Source organism: Stegostoma tigrinum, chromosome 14 (genome assembly GCF_030684315.1).
Source record: "Stegostoma tigrinum isolate sSteTig4 chromosome 14, sSteTig4.hap1, whole genome shotgun sequence".
NCBI classification, from domain to species: domain Eukaryota; kingdom Metazoa; phylum Chordata; class Chondrichthyes; order Orectolobiformes; family Stegostomatidae; genus Stegostoma; species Stegostoma tigrinum.
In genome coordinates, this window is record NC_081367.1 from 8139013 (window position 1) to 8160901 (window position 21889).

General features: G+C 47.4%; 1 protein-coding gene across 2 annotated transcripts in view; it reads left to right on the forward strand.

Moving 5' to 3' along the window:
* ankmy1 (ankyrin repeat and MYND domain containing 1) overlaps positions 1 to 21889 on the forward strand; it is a 91720-nt gene that overhangs the window by 48460 nt on the left and 21371 nt on the right. For both annotated transcript variants that reach the window (XM_048542483.2, XM_048542484.2), the window contains exons 11-13: positions 2296 to 2427; positions 5365 to 5478; positions 14207 to 14372. In XM_048542483.2, coding sequence (XP_048398440.2) covers positions 2296 to 2427; positions 5365 to 5478; positions 14207 to 14372 — 412 coding nt within the window. The remainder of the gene's footprint in view (positions 1 to 2295; positions 2428 to 5364; positions 5479 to 14206; positions 14373 to 21889) is intronic.

Here is a 21889-nt window from a genome sequence, read left to right on the forward strand (position 1 = left end):
TCTGTGACATCATCACAAGATTACCCCGGGGTCCCAATGCAGAACATCCAGTTTAATTGCATAAGCTTAAGGCTAGTGGACCCTATCTAGCAGATCCTGCCCAGAGGTCCAGTCCTGGATGTTGGCCTGGATTTCCAAAGCCCTGAATCAATCCAAGATATCAACATCAAACTGCATTCTGCAAAGCCTTTTTACCCTGATAACACTCCAACTCTAGCACTGAAGACTGTGCCCAAGAACTAGCCATTCTCCTAGTGAAGCTATACCAGGACCAACACTGGGAACTACCTGATAAAGTTGACAACTACTAAGTACATCCCGTACACAAAAAGCCAGGGAAACCCAATCCTACCAAATACTGCCCAATCAGTCTACTCCTGATCATCAGTGAAGTGATGAAAATGTTATTAAGGTGGTCTTTATACAATAATAACCTGCTCAGTGATGCCCAGTTTGGGTTCCACCAGGGCAACTCAGCTCCTGACCTCATTACAGCCTTGGCCCAAACATGGACAAAAAGAGCTGAATTCCAGAGGTGAGGTGAGAGTGACAGCCCCTGACATCAAGGCTGCATTCAACCGAGTGTGGCATCAATGAACACCAGCAAAACTGGAATCAATGGGTATGAGGGGGCAAACTCTCTGGTGGTTGGAGTCATACCTGACACACAGCCCAATGGTCGTGGTTGTTGGGGGTCAGTCATCTCAGCTCCAGGTCATCTCTGCAGGAGTTCCTCAGGGTAGTGTCCACGGCCCAACCATCTTCAGCTGTTTCATCAGTAATCTTCCCTCCATCATAAGGTCAGAAATGGGAATGTTTGCAGATGATTGCACAATGTTCAGCACCGTTCGTGACTCCTCAGATACTGAGGTAGTCCGTGTTCAAATGTAACAAGACCTGGAGAATATCCAGGCTTGGACTGACAAACGGCAAGTGACATTTGTGCCACACAAATGCCGGGCTATGACCTTCACCAATAAGAGACAATCTAACCACCGTCCCTTGACGTTCGATGATGTTACCATCACTGAATTCCCCAATATCGATTTCCTGGGTGTTGTTATTGACCAGAAACTCAATCGGACTCACCAAATAAACACAGTGGCTACAAGACCAAGTCAGAGACTAGGAGTACACTGACAAGTAACTGACCTCCTGACTCTCCAAAGCCTGTCTGTCATCTACAAGGCACAAGTTGGGAATGTTATGGAATACTCCCCACTTGCCTGGATGAGTACAGCCCCAACAACTCTCCCACCAACAGCATTGTGGTTCTACTTGCAGCAGATGGACTGCAATGGTTCGAGATGGCAGCTCACCACCGTCTTCTGAAGGGGCAGTTAGGGACGGGCAACAAATGCTGGGCCCAGCCAGCGTCACCCACATCCCATGAATTTTAAAGAAATTTAAAGCGAACATTAGAGATTTAAGAAAGGACTGTGAGTTTATTTTTATCAAATTGAGTTATGAGTTGATTTAGAGACAGCAAGGACTGCAGACTGTGGAAGCTAGACTCAATAAATATGGACCGAAATATTGACTTTCCCGCTCCTCAGATGCTGTCTGACCAGCTGTATTTTTCCAGCTCCAAAATTATAGGTTGCTTTGTTTGCCTGCGGTGAGAATTAATTTTGTTTGTAGTAAGAACTAATTCCTGTGCAGTACAGAAATTTGGTCATTTCACTCCATTACACAGATAAATTGGGGATCTTGAGCAGTTGGTTTAAATTTTTAACTTTGCAATAGCCTGGAGTAGAGGGTATTGAATATCAATGCGCTTTCCCAAGTGGTTTGTAGCAAATGTTTTTCACTCAGAATTCTGAATCCTATGCTTCACCAAATTGAGTGCTTCAAGTTCAACTTTTGCACTATTACAAGCTTCCCATAGGAGTCCGTTCAATGCATTTTGAATGTCCTGGTGCTACCGCACAGACTGCCCAATGTGCATTGCCTTTCCACCAATTTGTGCATAGCAAGATCCCAATCTGATTGAGTGATATTAGTTGCTTGTGGAATTTGGGAGCTGAAGATTTATTCAGTCTACGCCAGACTGTTTCATTTTGAGCCCTTCCTAAGGCAGCATTCCGAATTTGCAAGGGATCTTGAAGTTGCAGTCTCCTCCTGCCCTCTTCTCTAGCCTCTGTAGAGGCCCCTGCTTGGGGTTAGCGCCGAATCACCACATTTCCTGCTTTCCTGTAGCATCTCTCCAACCCGATTTCATTGTCAGGTGGAGGGGCTCAGCTACACAGCTCTCAGTGACCTCTGACCTCTCCCTGTCCTCCATTTGTAACACAGGCAGTGGATGAGCTGCTGGCTCATGGAGCTGACCCAAACCTGCCGCTGACTCGTGGACTGGGGAGTGCGCTGTGCACTGCAGTGAACACTAGGTATGAGCACAAGAGGACCCTACCAGGCAGACAAGCATTGGTAAGTGTCAGGGAAATGGGGTGCTCCAGGCTGACTGGGGAACATTGCTGGGTGCTGTGCTGTAGGACACCCCATTGCAGATTGAAAGGTGAACACTCTGCAGATTAGGTTTATTCTAAAATGTATTATTTCACAGGACATGGGCAAGACCAATTGCCCAAGCCTTAATCACCCTTGTCCAGCATGCTGGGGCCGTTTCTGAGGGATATTAGGAATCAATCATTTCGAGGACATTGTCAAAAGAATCCCTACAGTGTGGAAGCAGGCCATTCAGCCCATCAAAGAACATCCTACCCAGACCCACCCCCTGCCCTATCCCTGTAAGCCATGCCTAATCCACCTAGCCTGCACATCTTCGGACTGTGGGAGGAAACCGGAGGACCCGGAGGAAATCCAAGCAGGCACAGGGAGAATGTGCAAACCCCACACAGACATTCGCCTGAAGCTGAAATCGAATCTGGGTCCCTGACGCTGTGAGGCACCAGTGCTAACCCCAGAGCCACCAAGGTGCACAGGACCTGAGGGGTGGCAACCTTTTCCACACCTAGGATGGTACCTGTGTGGAGCAAGGTGCTAAAGGAAACAGTGGAAGTTGGGTACAGGTGCAACATTTCAAAGACAGTTGGGCAGGTTCATGAATCGGAAAGATTTAAATAGATATGCGCAAAATGCAGGCAAATAGGACTAGTTAAGTTTGGAAATCAGGTCAAAATGGTCAAGTTGGACTGGATCTGTTTCCATACTGTATGACCCGCTGATTTTCAGTGGATCTGAAGTTACATGTAGGATAGACCCGTGAGGGACGATAGATTCCCTCGATAAAGGACATTTGTGAATTAGTTAGATTCTTACAACAATTCATGGTCATATCGTCAACACTGAGGCTAGCTTTCAATCCCAGACTTTATTGGCTTGCTTTGAGTTAACTCCAGCAGCTCTTGTGACGGGATGTGACCCCATGTCCCAGGGCAACAACCTGAGCTTCTGGAAAATTATTTCAGCGACATTCCCCGTTTGCCACCATCTCTGCAATAACTCCAGCTCCATGCCTCAGGTTTAATGGCTCACTGGTCCACTCAATGGTCTTCAGTCGGAAATGCCTGAAGAATGATAGATCAGGTCAAGATTGTGGAAATACAGAAAATATGAGCGGGGTAAGCCATTCGGCCCTTCAAGCCTGCTATATATATTCAGTATGATCATTGCTCTTCAGCCAACGCAATACCCTGTGCCCACTTTCTCCTGATTTCCTTTGATCCAATTAGTGACCAAGAACATTGATGAGGGCAGAGCGGTAGACAATGTCTACTTGGATTTTAGTAGTTTGGATTTTGACAAGTTTCTTCATGGTAGATTAATTAATAAAGCAGGATCACATGGGATTCAGGGTGAGCTTGCCAATTGGACATGAAATTAGCTTAACAGCAGGAGACAGAGAGTGATCGGGGAGGATTGATTTTTGGACTGGAGGTCTGTGACCAGCTGAGGTCTATCATTTATATAAATGATTTGGATGAGAATATAGGAGGCTTGGTTAGTACGTTTGCGGATGACACCAAGATTGGTGGTATAGTGGACAGTGTTGAAGGTTATCCAAGGTTACAAAGAGATCTTGATCAATTGGCTCAATAGGCTGAGGAGATGGAGGTTAGTTTGGATAAATGTGAGATTTTGTATTTAGGTTAAACAAACAACGGCAGTACTTATACAATTAAGAATAGGGCCCTGGGTCGTGTTGTAGGACAGAGACCTAGGGTTTCAATTATGTAATTTTTTGGTGTTTGCGTCACATGTAGCATGGGTGGCTTAGAAGGTGTTTAGCATGCTTGTTCTGACTGCTCAGACCTTTGAGTATAGGAGTTGGGACGTCATGTTGAGGTTGTGCAGGACATTGATGAGGCCTCTTCTGGAGGACTGTGTCTGGTTCTTGTCACCCTGTTATTGGAAGGATATCATTAAGATGGAGAGGGTTCAGAAAAAATTGACAAGGATGTTGCAGGACAGTGGATATGAGGAATATCCAATCAGCCATGATCCTAATGAATAATGGAGCAGGCTCAAAGGGCTGAATGGCTGAGTCCTGTTTTCAGTGCATGAAATGAGGTACAATACCCTGTTGTAGCCGGCCTCATCCATTTCCTTTTGAACAACCAAGGAGAAATGCTGTGTGCTTCTCATGACATTCAACATAACCTGCACAGGACCGTTTACAGCCCAGCATTGATGCTTGGGTGCCTTTCAAAAATGGGGGCATGTCCCTATTCAGGACGTTAATGCAATTAGACATGTAGAGTCTTGTGAAATCTTATATTTGTGACACATGTTGTAAATCGCATAATGTCACACCGTGATATCATTGTTTAAGGTATTGTAGTGTCACAATGTAATTTTGTTCAAGGTTGTACAATGGGCAGCACGGTGGCTCCGTGGTTAGCACTGCTGCTTCACGGCACCAGAGACCTGCGTTCAGTTCCACCCTGGGGCAACTGTCTGCGTGGAGTCTGCACATTCTCCCCGTGTTTGCGTGGGTTTCCTCCGGGTGCTCCGGTTCCCTCCCACAGTCCAAAGATGTGCAGGTTAGGGTGGATTGGCTGTGGGAAATTGCGCACAGTGTCCAGGGATGTGTAGATTAGGGTATAGGGAGATGGGTTTGGGTCGGTGTGGACTTGTTGGGCCGAAGGCCCTGTTTCCACACTGTAGGGATTCTTCGATTCTATGATCAACGTCACATTGTGATATCATAAGATTCTGTAATGTTCTGTCGTAACACACTATGCAATTTTCCAATCTCAGTCGGCACAGCTCAGGAAAGATGTGGTCACTGATCAGATTGGAGACAGTGTGCAGCTCCCATCACTACCTGGCTCCTTAAGTTGCCCATGGGGGAAGGTTGAAAAAGTCAAGAGAAAATGAGTGTCTTTTTTTATCATTTTCCAGGTTGTCAAGTTACTCGAAGCCAATGCCAATATTTTGATGCCCATCACTCTTAAATCCCAGGAAAGCCAAGCTGTAGGAACAGCTGTGGATTTTGCATACTACAAATATTATCAGGTACATCTTCACGGATGAACCTTCACTTATTACAGGGCCTCAGAATCCGTTCAGTCTCATTCACCCATCATCCTGCCATAGCTTTCACAGCTGCCTATGTCCTCAGTTGTGGCTCACTGGTATCAGCCCTGTGTCTGGATTATGCACACACACACACACACACACACACACGGACGCACGCACGCACGCACGCACGCACGCGCGCGCGCACACTCCCAGCCAAGCAGTCCAATCTAGCCACCGATTCAAAGCAGCACTGAGACAATGCTGCACTGTCAGAGATGCTGTCTCGCAGATGAAACATTAAATCGGGGCACTGAATATCTTCAGGAGGAAGTTTATACCCTGAAAGACTCATAGAAATCCACAGCCCTGAAACTAACTACTCACCTTGATTTCCTCACCAATATTTGTATGGGGGATCTACCTAAAGGCAGGCCCTCTGCTTCCTCAGGAAGCTAAGGAAAATCGAGTTGTAAATAAAGACTGTTACCAGTTTTTATAAATGAACCATGGAAAGCATCTGGAAGCACCACGGTGTGGTATGGCAACTGCTCTTCCCAAGACAACAAGAACCTACAGAGATAATGGGAACTGCAGATGCTGGTGAATTTGAGATAACAAAGTGTGGAGCTGGATGAACACAGCAGGCCAAGCAGCAGCTTAGGAGCAGGAAGGCTGACGTTTCAGGCCTAGACCCTTCATCAGAGAGGGGGATGTGGAGAGGGTTCTGAAATAAATAGGGAGAGAGGGGGAGGCGGATCGAAGATGGATAGAGAAGAAGATAGGTGGAGAGGAGACAGACAAGTTAAAGGGGCGGGGATGGAACCTGTAGAAGGTGTAGGTGGGGAGGTAGGGAGGGGATAGGTAAGTCCGGAGAAGACGGACGGGTCAAGGGGGCGGGATGAGGTTAGTAGGTAGGAAATGGAGGTGTGGCTTGGGGTGGGAGGAGGGGATAGGTGGGAGGAAGAACAGGTTAGGGAGGCGGGTATGAGCTGGACTGGTTTTGGGATGCAGTGGGGGAAGGGGAGATTTTGAAGCTGGTGATGTCCACATTGATGCCATTGGTCTGCAGGGTTCCCAAGCGGAAAATGAGTTGATGTTCCTGCAACCTTCGGGTGGCATCATTGTGGCACTGCAGGAGGCCCATGATGGACATGTTGTCTAAGGAATGAGAGGGGGAGTTGAAATGGTTCGCGACCGGGAGATGCAGTTGTTTATTGCGAACTGAGCGGAGGTGTTCTGCAAAGTGGTCCCCAAGCCACTTGGTTTCCCCGATGTAGAGGAAGCCACAACGGGTGCTGCAGATGCAGTATACCACATTGGCAGATGTGCAGGTGAACATGTGCTTGATGTGGAAAGTCTTCTTGGGGCCTGGGATGGGGGTGAGGGAGGAGGTGTGGGGGCAAGTATAGCACTTCCTGAGGTTGCAGGGGAAAGTGCCGGGTGTAGTGGGGTTGGAGGGGAGTGTGGAGCAGACAAGGGAGTCATGGAGAGAGTGGTCCCTCCGGAAGGCAGATAAGGGTGGGGATGGAAAAATGCCTTTGGTGGTGGGGTCAGATTGAAGATGGCGGAAGTGTCGGAGGATGATGCGTTGTATCCGGAGGTTGGGGGGGTGGTACGTGAGGATGAGGGGGTTTCTCTTTTGGCGGTTATTGCGGGGACAGGGTATGAGGGATGAGTTGTGGGAAATGCGGGAGACACGGTCAAGGGCGTTCTCGACCACTGTTGGGGGGATTTGTGGTCCTTGAAGAACGAGGACCTCTGAGATGTATGGGAGTGGAATGCCTCATCCTGGGAGCAGATGCGGCCAAGTCAAAGGAAGTGGAAATAGGGAATGGAATTTTTGCAGGAAGGTGTTTGGGAGGAAGTGTTTTCTAGGTAGCTGTGGGAGTTGGTGGGCTTGAAATGGATATCAGTGTCTAGGTGGTTGCCTGAGATGGAGACAGAGAGGTCCAGGAAGGTGAGAGATGTGTTGGAGATGGTCCAGGTGAACTTGAGGTTGGGGTGGAATGTGTTGGTGAAGTGGATGAACTGTTCGAGCTCCTCTGGGGAGCACGAGGCGGCGCCGATACAGTCATCAATGTAACGGAGGAAGAGGTGGGGTTTGGGGCCTGTGTAGGTGCGGAAGAGGGATTGTTCCACATAACCTACAGAGATTTGTGAACATATCCCAGTCTATCACACAAACCAGCCTTCCATCCATTGACTCCACCTGTACTTCCCACTGCCTCAGGAAAGGAACCAACGTAATCAAAGACTTGTCCCACCCCAGTCATACTCTCTTCCACCTCATACCATCAGGCAGAAGATATAAAAGTTTGAATACATATGAACAGATTCAAGAACTGCTTCTTCCCTGCTGTTACCAAACTTTTGAACAGACCTCATAAATGCTAATTCTGATCCATCTCTCTGCTCCTTCTCTGTGGCTGTAACAATATATTTCTGCACTCTGTTCTGCTACCCTCATGCACTTGTATGATACAACCTGCCTGTGTAACACCCTAAACAACACTCTTCACTGTATCTCCGCACGTGTGACCATCAAACAATCAATCATTCCTCTGTGTCTTCATGTCCTTCACTTGCCTCTCGAGTAACTTGTAGTTACCACCGACTTTCAACTTCGACTGGCAATGAAAATAAGACCAGGTTAAACTAATCCAGGATAACAAAGTGTGGAGCTGGATGAACACAGCAGGCCAAGCAGCATCTCAGGAGCACAAAAGCTGACGTTTCAGACCTAGACCTAGACTCAGAGAGGGGGATGGGGAGAGGGTTCTGAAATAAATAGGGAGAGAGGGGGAGGCGGACCGAAGATGGATAGAGGAGAAGATAGGTAGAAAGGAGAGTACAGGTAGGGAGGGAATAGGTCAATCCAGGGAGGACGGACAGGTCAAGGAGGCGGGATGAGGTTAGTAGGTAGGAAATGGAAGTGCGGCTTGAGGTGGGAGGAGGGGATAGGGGAGAGGAAGAACAGGTTAGGGAGGCGGAGACAGGCTGGGCTGGTTTGGGGATGCAGTGGGGGGAGGGGGGAAGCTTTCTTTCGATTCCTCCCACTTCCTACAGACAAAGAAGGTGGGCAGGGGTACCCGTATGGGCCCAAGCTATACCTGCCTCTTTTTAGGTTACATGGAACAGCCCCTCTTCCGCACCTGCACTGGTCCTAAATCCCATTACTTCCTCCGTTACATTGATGACTATCGGCGCCGCCTCGTGCTCCCACAAGGAGCTTGAACAGTTCATCCACTTCACCAACACCTTACACCCCACCTCAAGTTCACCTGGATCATCTCCAACACATTCCTCACCTTCCTGGACCTCTCTGTCTCCATCTCAGGCAACCACCTGGAAACCGATGTCCATTTCAAACCCACTGACTCCCACAGCTACCTAGAATACACCTCCTCCCACCAACCTTCCTGCAGAAATTCCATCCCCTATTCCCAATTCCTTCACCTCCACCACATCTGCTCCCAGGATGAGACATTCCACTCCCGCACATCCCAGATGTCCTCGTTCTTCAAGGACCGCAACACCACCCCCATCCCCAACCCCACCCACCGCCGCAGTGGTCGAGAAGACCCTTGACTGTGTCTCCCGCATTTCCCACAACACATTTCTCACACCCCGCCCCCGCCACAACCACCCCAAGAGGATCCCCCTCGTTCTCACATACCACCCCACCAACCTCTGCATACAACACATCATCCTCCAACACTTCCGCCATCTACAATCCGACCCCACCACTAAAAACATTTTTCCATCCCCACCCTTGTCTGCCTCCCGGAGAGACCACTCTCTCCGCGACTCCCTTGTCCGCTCCACACTCCCCTCCAACCCGACCACACCCAGCACCTTTCCCTGCAACCACAGGAAGTGCTACACTTGCCCCCACACCTCCTCCCTCACCCCCATCCCAGGTCCCAAGATGACTTTCCATATCAAGCAGATGTTCACCTGCACATCTGCCAATGTGGTATATTGTATCCGCTGTACCCGGTGTGACTCCTCTACATCGGGGAAACCAAGCGGAGGCTTGGGTGCCACTTTGCAGAACACCTCCGCTCGGTTCGCAACAAACAACTGCACCTCCCAATCGTGAACCATTTCCACTCCCCCTCCCATTCTTTAGACGACATGTCCATCATGGGCCTCCTGCAGTGCCACAATAATGCCACCTGAAGGTTGCAGGAACATCAACTCATATTCCACTTGGGAACCCTGCAGCCCAACGGTATCAATGTGGACTTCACCAGCTTCAAAATCTCCCCTTCCCCCACTGCATCCCTAAACCAGCCCAGCTCTTCCCCACCTCCCTAACCTGCTGTTCCTCTCGCCTATCCCATCCTCTCACCGCAAGCCACACTCTCATTTCCTACCTACTAACCTCATCCCGCCCCCTTGACCTGTCCATCCTCCCCGGACTGACCTTGCCCCTCCCTACCTCCCCACCTATACTCTCCTCTCCACCTATCTTCTCCTCTATCCATCTTCGATCCGCCTGCCCCTCTCCCGATCTATTTCAGAACCTTCTTGTCATTCTCCTTTTTTGATGAAGGGTCTAGGCCCGAAACGTCAGCTTTTGTGCTCCTCAGATGCTGCTTGGCCTGCTGTGTTCATTCCAGCTCCACACTTTGTTATCTCGGATTCTCCAGCATCACCTTGTTAACTGGTCATGATCTTTCTACCTTAATTAGTTTGTACAGTTTGGGATTATTTATTACTTTGCTTAGACCCTTGGCATGCGACTTTTATACCTATCACATTATTATTGACACCTACAGACACTTTTATTCAGCCTCTCGACACTCCACTCACAGCATTTGTATGACCTTTTGATCTCTCTGCCTATAAATTCTTTGCCTGTGTGCTGTTCTTCACTTCACCTGATGAAGGAGCAGTGCTCCAAGACCTTGTAATTTCAGATATACCTATTGGACTATGACTTGGCTTCGTCAGTGATTTCTGATCTAGTCTGCCGCAGTCCAGCACCGCCACATCCACACCAGTAGTTTGTCATCTCAGTGACATGTTACCTTCAGTTGTCGGTGCCACTACCACAAAACAATCATACAGGAATGTAAGGAATTGAAGGAAGATGGTGAATCTTTCTGTGACTCGAAGCTAACACTCTTTGACTGGCCTCAAAAATAGAAACAAAGTGATTTCTTTTTAAACACATAAATGCACAAATTGGTGGAAAAGCTGTGAAGAGAAAATTGAGTTAACATTTCGGATGCAGTGACCATTCTTTTTCTGAACAAGGGCTGTTCACATTAACTCTAGTTTCCCTCCAAAGCAGCTGCCAGAACTGCTGAGCTTTTCCAGCAACTTCCGCCTTCCTTTCTGATTTCCAGCAAACACAGTTTTTTTGGCTTTTATTGAGCAATTCCTTCACATCGCCTTTAACAACCTCAGGACGTCCGAAGGCACTGATCTTTGGACAGTGCTCAGTGCTGCAATGCAGGGAAGTGCGCTGTTTGTACACTGCCAGCCCCCACAGACAATGATGAGAGGAATGATCAGATAATCTGTTTTGGCGCTCTTGATTAAGGGATGAATGTCGTCTAGGATACCCCCTGCCCTTCAGATTGTACCTCACGACCTTTTATTTTTAGCTTAGGGATCAGAATTTAATGTTTTAATGGCTTAAATGCTTTGTCTGAGACACTATTTTTGACAGGGCAGCACCCTATCTCTACAGCACTGGAGTATTCATCTGAACTTTATTCTGTAGATGGGGGTACAGTTTCTTCCTCACTTTTTCACATGATCTGTCCATCACTGACGAGGCCAGCATTTGGGGCCCCTCCCTCATTGTCCCTGAACTGAGTGGCCTGCTCCACCATTTCAAAGGGCAATCTCAGGTCAGTTACATTACTGTGGGTCAGGATTCACGTGGAAGAAGCACAAATTTCTTTCCCTCAAGGGCAGTCGTCAGTCAGGTGGAATTTAACAGCAACTACTTGTCGTTGTCCCTATGACTTGCAAATCCCAAACAGGAGGGGTGAGTGTTTCTACTGACGTTATGTTTGGCATTTAATCATTCTTACAAGCTGCCCGAATTCACTGCCCCCCCACCCCGCTCAGACTGTTTTCCAATTTAATTTGTTGATGGCACATGCCGTCAATGGCCAGGCCAGCTTTTGTTGCTCATATGGCATAAGATGTGTTAGCTTTCCTTAATAGAGGGATTGCGTTCAAGAGCTGTGACGTTATGCTCCAGCTATGCAAAAGCCTGGGTTGGCCACATCTGGAGTATGATGTCCAGTTCTGGTTGTCTCATTACAGGAAAGATGTGGAAGCATTGGAAAAGGTGCAGAGGAGATTTACCAAGAGGTTGCCTGGAATGGAGGGAAAGGCTTATGAGGAAAGGTTGAGAGAGCTGGGGCTTTTCTCTTCAGAACAACGAAGGATGGGAGGTGACTTTATAGATGTGTACAAAATGATCAGAGGTATAGATAGAGCAGACAGCCAGAGACAATTTTCCTAGGGTGGAGGTAGCTATTACGAGGGGGTATAGTTTTAAAGTGAGTGGAGGTAGATATAGGGGAGAGGTCAGAGGTACGTTCTTTACTCAGAGTGGTTGGGGCGTGGACTGCATTGCCGGAGAGGGTAGTGGAGTCAGCCTCATTAGGGGCATATAAGTAGCTATTAGGTAGGCATATGGGTGATAGTATAAGGTAGAGGGGGAGGTTAGATAGACCTTAGCTTTAGGGTAAAATACCAGCACAACGTCGTGGACCGGAGGGCGTGTACTGTGCTGTACGGTTCTATGCTCTATGTTCTACCCCTGGTTACCCTGGAGAAGATGGCAAAAAGATGGAGAAGATCACCTCCTTGATCTGCTGCACTCCTTGAGATGTGGATGCAGCCCCCTAATGCTGTTAGGGAGGCAGTTCCTGGATTTTGACCCAGTGACAGCGAAAGGACACTGATATGTTTCCAAGTCAGGGCGGAGAGTGGCTCAGAGGGGGTCTTGCATGTGGTGGTGTTCCCACGTATAAACTGCCTTGCCCTTCTCAATGGAAGGGGTTGCGGAATTGGAAGGCACTATCCGAGAAAGCTTGACACAAGTTACTGCAGGAGTTGGTACATGACGTTGCACAGAGTAATTGTTGAGGGTAGAGGATGTGGTGCCAATCGAGCATATTGCTTCACCCTGGATGGCATCAAGCTTCTTGAGTGTTGTTGGAGCTGCTCCCATTCAGGCAAGTGGGGAGTATTCCATCACACTCCTCACTTGTGCCTTGTAGATAGTGGGCATCATCTTCACTGCACTCTGTATAAGCAACTTCAGTCAAAACTGTCACTGTCTTAGTGAGACTCCGTCCCCTTTGATCTTGCTGCAATTATTGGAGCTCAGTATTTCTGATCTACGAAGAGTCTTGAATGCTTCAACTATCCCCAGAATATTAAGGTGTGCCTTCTATTCCAGGAAGGAAGCAGCTTCCACCAGCAACATGGTATAATGGCTGAGCCACAGTGGGTGACAGAACATAAAAGTAAATGAACTCAGTGTTTCAGAGATAGTTGGAACTGCAGATGCTTGAGAATCTGAGGTAACAAGATGCAGAGCTGGATGAACACAGCAGGCCAAGCAGCATCAGAGGAGCAGGAAGGCTGACATTTTGGGCTTAGATCCTTCTTCAGAAATGAGGGAGGGGAAGGGGGTTCTGAAATAAATAGGGAGAGAGGGGAGGTGGATAGAAGATTGATTGAGGAGAAGATAGGTGGAGAGGAGACAGACATGTCAAAGAGGCGGGGATGGAACCAGAAAAGGTGAGTGTCAGTGGATAGGTGGGTGAACGGATAGGTTAGGAGGCAGAGACAAGCTGGGCTAGTTTTGGGATACGGTAGGGGGAGGGGAGATTTTGAAGCTTGTTTAGCTTTACAGAACACCTATGCTCGATTCGCACTAAACAACTGCACCTCCCAGTCGCAAAACATTTCAACTCCCCCTCCCATTCCATAGACGACATGTCCAGCCTGGGCCTCCTTCAGTGCCACAATGATGCAACCAAAGGTTGCAGGAACAGCACCCCATATTACGCTTGAGAACCCTGCAGCTCAATGGTATTACCGTGGACTTCACAAGCTTCAAAATCTCCCCTCCCCCTACCGCATCCCAAAACCAGCCCAACTCGTCCCTGCCTCCCTAACCTGTCCTTCCTCCCACCTATACCCTCCTCCCACCTCAAGACCCACCCCAATCTTCTACCTACTAACCTCATCCCACCCCCTTGACCTGTCTGTCCTCCCTGGACTGACCTATCTCCTCCCTACCTCCCCACCTACGCTCACCTTTACTGGCTCCATCCCCACCTCTTTGACCTGTCTGTTTCCTCTCCACCTATCTTCTCCATTATCCATCTTCGATCCACCTCCCCCTCACTCCCTATTTATTTCAGAACCCTCTCCCCATCCCCCTTTTCTGGTGAAGGGTCTAGGCCCGAAACGTCAGCTTTCCTGCTCCTCTGATGCTGCTTGGCCTGCTGTGCTCATCCAGCTCTACACCTTGTTATCTCTAATGAACTCAGTGTCCCTGGGTTGAAGGGGTGTGCAGGCTAGGTACTGAAACTGATGAGCATTACCATTCTCAACCAGTATCCTTTGAACACTACCAGAAACAATGCGAAATGGAATTCCCTGGGACAAAAGCTTTGGGTCTGGCAAGCCCTGCTGCATGACATTGATGCTCTCCTTGTTATTTTGTGCACAGGATTCAAGAATATCTCAAACGCCTTACCATGCCCTGACGCATAAAGAGCGGGAAATCTATAATGCCCGTCATCAGCTACTCAAATTTCTGAGCGACCCGTTACGAAAGGCCTCCATTGCCAGGGAACGGAAACGATTTGATGAGATCATACAGCAGAACATACAAAGTAAGTGGAGACATGTGTGTGGCTCTGTGGTGAACACTGCTTCCTTGCAGTGTTAGGGACCTGGGTTTGAATCCACCCTTGAGTGACTGTCTGTGTGGAGTCTGTACATTCTCCTCACGTCCGCATGGGTTTGCTCTGGTTTCCTCCCACAGTTCAGACATGTGTAGGCTAGGTGGATGGACCACGCTAAATTGCTCATGGCGTGCAGGTTAAATGGGGTAGCCATGGTTAAAAATTGCATTGTGAGCTTACAGGGATGGGTCTGGGTCAGCTGAATGGCCTCTTTCTTCACTGTAGTATTTCAATGTGTTGGCACTTCCCTTTTCGTATTGTGCACTGAGTGTTTTGCTCACCTGTACCTATCACCTGAGGATTGTGGCCTACTCACAGCGACTGTCAAGGCTCAACCAAGAGGCCATCCTCACGGCAAGTTCAAGTCTCACATCAGGGAGCTGTGAGCAAGGCCCCCCCCGCCACTGAAGATCACTGGACGGGTGCCTGCAGTACATGCCTGGCAAAGTCTGAGGTAGCAACAAAAGATGGATCTCTGGCTTTTTCCCACTTTCCCAGTCAGAAAGGGGAGGACTCAGAGTGTGTTAGGATTAGGGCTAGGGTTAAGGTTGCCAGGACAATGACGTACGCAAATTCTTCAAAATTATATTGTGGGACATTGGTGTCACTGGCAAAGCCAATATTTGTTTCCCATCCCTGATTGGCCCTTGAACTGAGTGGCTTGTTCAGCCATTTTGAAGGGGCAGTTTTGACTCGGCCATGTTAATTTAGATCTTGACTCACACATACACCAGACCAGGTACGGACAGCATGTGTCTTTCCCTGGATGGGATTGGGTTTTTATAACAGTTGATGGCTACCATCATGGTCACCATTACCAAGTCTGGTTTTGCATTCCAGATCTATTATTTGCATTTAAATTACCAAATTGGGATTTGCCCAGTTGCCCTCAGAGAATTAATCCTAGTCCATTGGCATTACCATTGTACCACTGTCTTCCTGGACTGATAGTCAGGTGAAGTTTCCTGGAGAGGTGATGGCCTTAGATATCAGGAAAAGGCAACCCCGTCTTTTTTGTTTTGGAGATTGGAGTTGCCTAGGGTTTCAGGGTTAAAGATCTGATTCATAAGACAAACATTCACCCCAAATGAGCCCAGTGCTCTCTAATGGCAACTATTAAGGAGGTTGCATGGAGTTTGAACAACAATGCCCAGACAAGTCCAAGGTACAGCCAAACATAGAAAAGGCAGCATTTCTGTCTCCAAAGGAACATGTAGGGCAGATTATGTAACATACAGGAACCAGCCTACCTTTGAAGAGACACACTTCAGTTTCAAGGAGGCGATTAGAGTACAGGCATGAGTTTTAGCATTTATCCTGATACATCCACCACCTCAAAGTTCACCCTTGAGTCAAACCCACACAAAATGGAGAGGGTAGGACACATGGGAAAAGGATTCTCAGCACATTTCAGAGATAGTCGGAACTGCAGATGCTGGAGAATCTGACATAATAAGATGTGGAGCTGGATGAACGCAGCAGGCCAAGCAGCATCACGGGAGCAGGAAGGCTGACGTTTCGGGCCTAGACCCTTCTTCAGAAATGGATTTCTGAAGAAGGGTCTAGGCCTGAAACGTCAGTCTTCCTGCTCCTCTGATGCTGCTTGCTCAGTACATTTAATGCGATCTCTTTGTAGTTGCTATGTTGATGTGACACTGTAGGGGGCAATTTTGTATTGGATGATCATCTGAAAGAACTGGGCAATTTATGCAAGAAATGGTACAATCAATTAATCAGTCAGATAAGATGGTGGTAGGTACCCTAAGCTACTCTGCACAGAGCTCTCGCGCATTGCAAAGCTCTCTTTTGGGATCTCAGTCTTTCATGCCTGTTCTAACTCTTTGGAAGAACTATCTATCCAACTTGTTCCTGTCTCTTGCTCTTCCCTCTTCACCCTGAAATGATTTCTACTTTTCAAACAACTGCACTTCTGGAAGCTATTCCTTTTCAGGTATCATACTCCAATCGTATAAACTCATTGCATTTTTTAAAAAACATTCCCATCTCCTTTCTGGTTCTTTTGCCAGCTATTTTAACTCGGCGTCCTCTCGTCGTCAACTTCCTCCCTCCAACAGTGGAAACAGAAATTAACCCTATCTACATTCTTTATGAATGCGAGCACGCCAATTAAATATCAATTAAAGGTGAGAAGTATGCTGCAAAATTCTTGGAAAGCAGCACCATTTTATGCAGGCTTCCAATACTGCACATCCAAAGGGTTTTGCTTGCTTGGACAGAGGAAAATTTGCTCATTATGGAAATAAACATTCAAGTTGAGAACATGCAATGTTCAAGGATTGTATCTCCAGGATGAGAAGAAATTACACATGCGGTGTAGAGGTGCACAATCAAAGGGGTAGATCATAGCCTAGTGGCGTTATCACTGGTCCACTACTCCAGAGGCCCACGCAATATTCTGGGGACTCAGGTTCAAATTCTGCCACAGCAGATAGTGGAATTTGAATTCAATAAAAATCTGGATTTAAGAGTCAAATGATGATCATAAATCCATTACTAATTGTTGGGAGGAAGGAAAAAGTAGCTGGTGCATTAATGTCCTTTTGGGAATGAAACTGCCATCCTTATCTGGTCTGGACTACATGTAACTCAAGACCCACAGCAATGTGGTTGACTCTTAACTGCCCTCAGGGCAATTAGGGATGGGCAATAAATGCTGTCTGGGCAGTGACACCCTCATCTCGTGGATGAATGGAAAAATTTGTGAATGACTGTTGAACTGGTCTACCTACCTGGATGTATTTTAATATTACTGCAAAGTTTTAAGGTGAATATTTTAGGTTTTTTTTAAACTAAGTCACTGATCTAGACCTTAGGACACATTCTAAAAAGAAATAGATAAGTTTCTTGTCGAATGAGGTGATTTCTCTGCTACTTCAGGTGATTGAACACCTGACTCCAAAGAAAATGAGACAAGAACCATTTAGAGACAGTACAGTGAGAGCTATCTGGCCTCTGGATTTTCATGGGACAGGGCACACCACTTGCCCCTTTCCTGAATGTTACATCTGCAGAAAGAAGTTGACAAACACTGCAACAACACCAAATAAATTTAGATGCCATTTATAGATGGCGCATCTATCTCTTGGGAGTAAATCATTCACTACTTCAAAAGCTTGAGAACAAAACATTGAGCAGAAATGAAGGCTGATGGAGAGTGTGTGGATATTGGATAAGGCTTGAGAGGCTAGGTACCTGCGAAGGATATCAGCAATGAGCCCCTACAGTGTGGGAGCAGGCCATTTGGCCTATCAATTCCACAGTCAATCTCCAAAAAGCATCCCACTCAGACCCATCCCATTACCCTGTAACCCCTGGGCAATTTAGCATGACCAATCCGCCTAACCTGCACACCTTTGGACTGCGGGACAAAACCGGAGCACCCGAAGGAAACCCACACAGACACGGGGAGAATGTACAATCTCCACACAGAGAGCCACCAAAGGGTGTATTTGAACCCGGGCCCCTAGCGCTGTGAGGTAGCAGTGCCAACTACTGAGGCTGTAGCCAGTTCAAAGGAGCCCCAAACCATTGCCAAACACGTAACCATGCCTGAATGTTAAAACAAAACACAGGCAATATCGAGGAGATGTTAGCAACTTGTGGCTGGTTTGCTTTGAAGGCTGATGAATCCACTGACATAACAAACACAGCCAGCTGCTGGTCAATCTTCCATATGTTGATAGGTACTCTACTCAGGTGAATTTCTGTTCTTTTGAAAGGAGCTACTGTTTCATGTGACTGGTGAAGAAATATTTTTGGTAACAGACACCTGCTTGAAGGAAATCAAACTTACCCCTGGGTCATGTGATAATGGGAACTGCAGATGCTGGAGAATCCAAGGTAACAAAGTGTGAAGCTGGATGAACACAGCAGGCCAAGCAGCATCTCAGGAGCACAAAAGCTGACGTTTTGGGCCTAGACCCTTCATCAGAGAAGGGTCTCTCTCTAATGAAGGCCCGAAACATCAGCTTTTGTGGTCCGGACGTGCTGCTTGGCCTGCTGTGTTCGTCCAGCTTCACACTTTGTTACCTGGGTCATGTGTTGGGGCATTCACAGCTAGAGCAGACTCAATGACACGGAAAGTCACGAAGGGCACAATAAAGGTTGAAGGTTGAAGATGAGAAGGGAAAGATTGAAAATGCACCTAAGGGGCAACATTTTCACGCAGTGGGTGGTGCACGTATGGAATGAGCTGCCAGAGGAAGTGGTTGAGGCTGGTACAATTACAGCATTTAAAAGGCATCTGGATGGGTACATGATGAGGAAAGGATTAGAGGGATATGGGCCAAATGCTGGCAGGTGGGACTCGGTTTATTTATGATATCTGGTCGGCATGGATGAGTTGGAATGAATGGCCTGTTTCTGTGCTGTACGTCTCTATGACTCTGTGATTTGTCAGGACGGTGAAAGAGCAAAATCCTAACATTCGGATCACTCATCTCATTCTCCACCGTGGAGCTCATGAACACCACAGATAGCTGCAGTACTAGAGCAAGCTGTGAAAATCGTGAGGCATATGAAATCACGGCCTTTGACAATACGTTTGTTCACTGTTGTGTGATACAACACATCCCTGCAATGCCCATCCCACAACTCTGCCTGTTCAGCAGCACATGCCCCCCCTTGTCACTCTATCTTCTGTAATTCATCCCTGGCCTGGCTCTCTCCCCCTTGGTCTCAGAGGAGTGTCACACCAGAAGCAGCCTCTGTTTTGCCCGTCACACCGCTAGGTACAGTGGAGCTGACTACCTCAGAGTGTCAAACATTGGACGGTGTTATGCTGCTGGATCCCAGGGTGAGCCCTCTGCCGGCTTGTTAAGTGCCTGAGTCGCGCAGGATGCAACTAAATCTTCCTGCAAAGAGGTAGCACCCGATCTCCAGCCAGGCTCTTGCCGCCACCTGAAGTTTCCACTTATTTTTCCGGCTAGCTGTAGTCAAAACACTACCTGTGCTCAGTCTCCCCCCTACATACGCAGAAGCAGAACTTACTCTCGTCTGGATGAGGGTTTCAGGTTGAGCTGGAGTGGGTTATTCTCTTAGATAAAAAAGTGTGAAGCTGGATGAACACAGCAGGCCAAGCAGCATCTCAGGAGCACAAAAGCTAATGTTTTGGGCCTAGACCCTTCATTGGAGAGGTCTAGGCCCGAAATGTCAGCTTTTGTGCTCCTGAGATGCTGCTTGGCCTGCTGTGTTCATCCAGCTTCACACTTTGTTATGTTGCATTCTCCAGCATCTGCAGTTCCCATTATCTTTGGGTTATTCTCTTACATGTGTCTGTTATGCTATTCAAAGAGATCACAGTGGAACTGTATCACTGTATCCAGCCACTGGCATTGGGTAATTGCCTTTTACGACTTTGGCTAGCAAAAATCAATTGACCTCAGATTTACGATAGTTAATTGATCTATCCTCTTGTGTGTGCATATGCATGTGTGTGTGACAGAGAGAGAGACGTGTAGCACATTTCTAGCCCTATTAACAGTGAACTGGATGATACCAGCAAGGGTAACAGGGAAAAATTTCACACAATGTCACAATCTTCCATCTCCTTGGTATAACTATCTTTCACACACTCTCTCTATTTCCTTGCTTGTCCACCTGTAATCTCTCTCTATATAAATATTAATGCATCTGTGAATCTCTTCCTGTCTATCCCAATTGATTGCAGAAGCTAACTGTGTATAAGTTGCGAGAAACTATGGGCCAGATTTTCACGTAGGCATGAGAAAATGCCACCAGTGGAATTGTGTGACTTCCGGAATGCTCACCCAACCCATGCGTGACTCAGAAGGAAGGATTATGTCTGTAGAGAACAGACCAGTTTTCCCCTCACCCTCCAACACAGCGGTGCAAACCCCATGGGCAGCCCACACCCCTTCAGATTCCCCATGTGTGCTTCCCCATCCCCAAGTAACCTCTACCGCCACTCACCCAGCATCCACTCTGCACAGTCCTCATGCCCCTTGTGCAGCAATTGTAAATTATTTTGAAACCATTGGGCAAAAGAAAACACTATAGCAATTTAACAATTCAAACATGTTTCTATTAATACAGAAAAAGCCAGCTGCAGTGTAGAACAAAATCCCTCCCTGCCTATTGTAAACGAACAAGAAGCCATATCAAAGACATATTCTGTTATACATGCTGTTAACAATGTCAATCATGCTTGAATGAATAAGCCACCAAAAGCTTCTGAAATCCATAATAGCTATTGATGTCATGGGAGCTTCAAGCCACCCAACCTGAAATGGACAGAGCAGAATGTAACCCTTTTCCATTTCAAAGTGGACTGCCTGTCTTTCCGTGAAGGGAAGCAGGTGCGGAGCCTTATCGTCAATGTCCAAAAGCATTTTGTTTTTAACAAAGAGAACTGTCGGCTGACTTAACTCACAGCACCAAGCATGTCAAGTTCTGGTCTCGCTGTCACAGGAAGGATATTATTAAGTTGGGAGAGAGTTCCAAAGAGATATACCAGGATATTGCTGGGAATAGAGGTCTTGAGTCTCGGGAGAGGTTGGATAGGCTGGGACTAGTTTCACTACACTGTAAGAGGTGTAGTGGGGACCTCACAGAGGTTCATAAGGGTAGGGTTAATGGTAGGTGTCGTTTTCCTAGGGTCAGGCATTTCAAAGCTGGAGGGCATATTTTGAAGAGGAGAGGAGAAAGATTTACAAAAAAGGTGGGTTGGCGGGGGTGGGGCGATTTTTTCACACAGAGGGTGGTTCATGTGTGGAAGGAACTTCCAGAAGAAGTGGTAGATGCAGGCCCAGTTATAACATATTAAATCATTTGGAGAGGTCAATGAATTCAGAGGGATATGGGCCAATCCTTGCAAAGGGGGATTTCTGTCCCAGGTATAGTGCATTGTGTTTTAGTACATAGAACATACAACATACAACATTACAGCGCAGTACAGGCCCTTCGGCCCTCAATGTTGTGCCGACCTGTGAAACCAATCTGAAGCTCACCTAACCTACACTATTCCATTATCATCCATATGTTTACCCAATGACCATTTAAATGCCCTTAAAGTTGGCGATGCTACTACTGTTGCAGGCAGGGCATTCCACGCCCTTACTACTCTCTGAGTAAAGAAGTTGCGCAGTGTTTATTCATCTGTTGTTGTAGCATCTTCAGGTTTTGCCAATATACCACGCCTTGGGACATCCCTGCATCCAGCATATGAGATAGACATCATTGGCAGAGTCGTATGAATATCTGCTGTGCACGAGGTGGGTGGTGTTCCCACGTGTAATGGTAATGTCCGTGTCGATGATCTGACATGTCTTGCAGAGGTTACCATGGCAAGGTAATATGGCGATGTGATCGATGTTGCCCTGAAGGCATCCAAGCCCCTTCCCAACACAAGAGTGGGGAGCACAAGTGGCGTGGGATGGGGTGGAGAGGGAATTGTTTTATCTTCC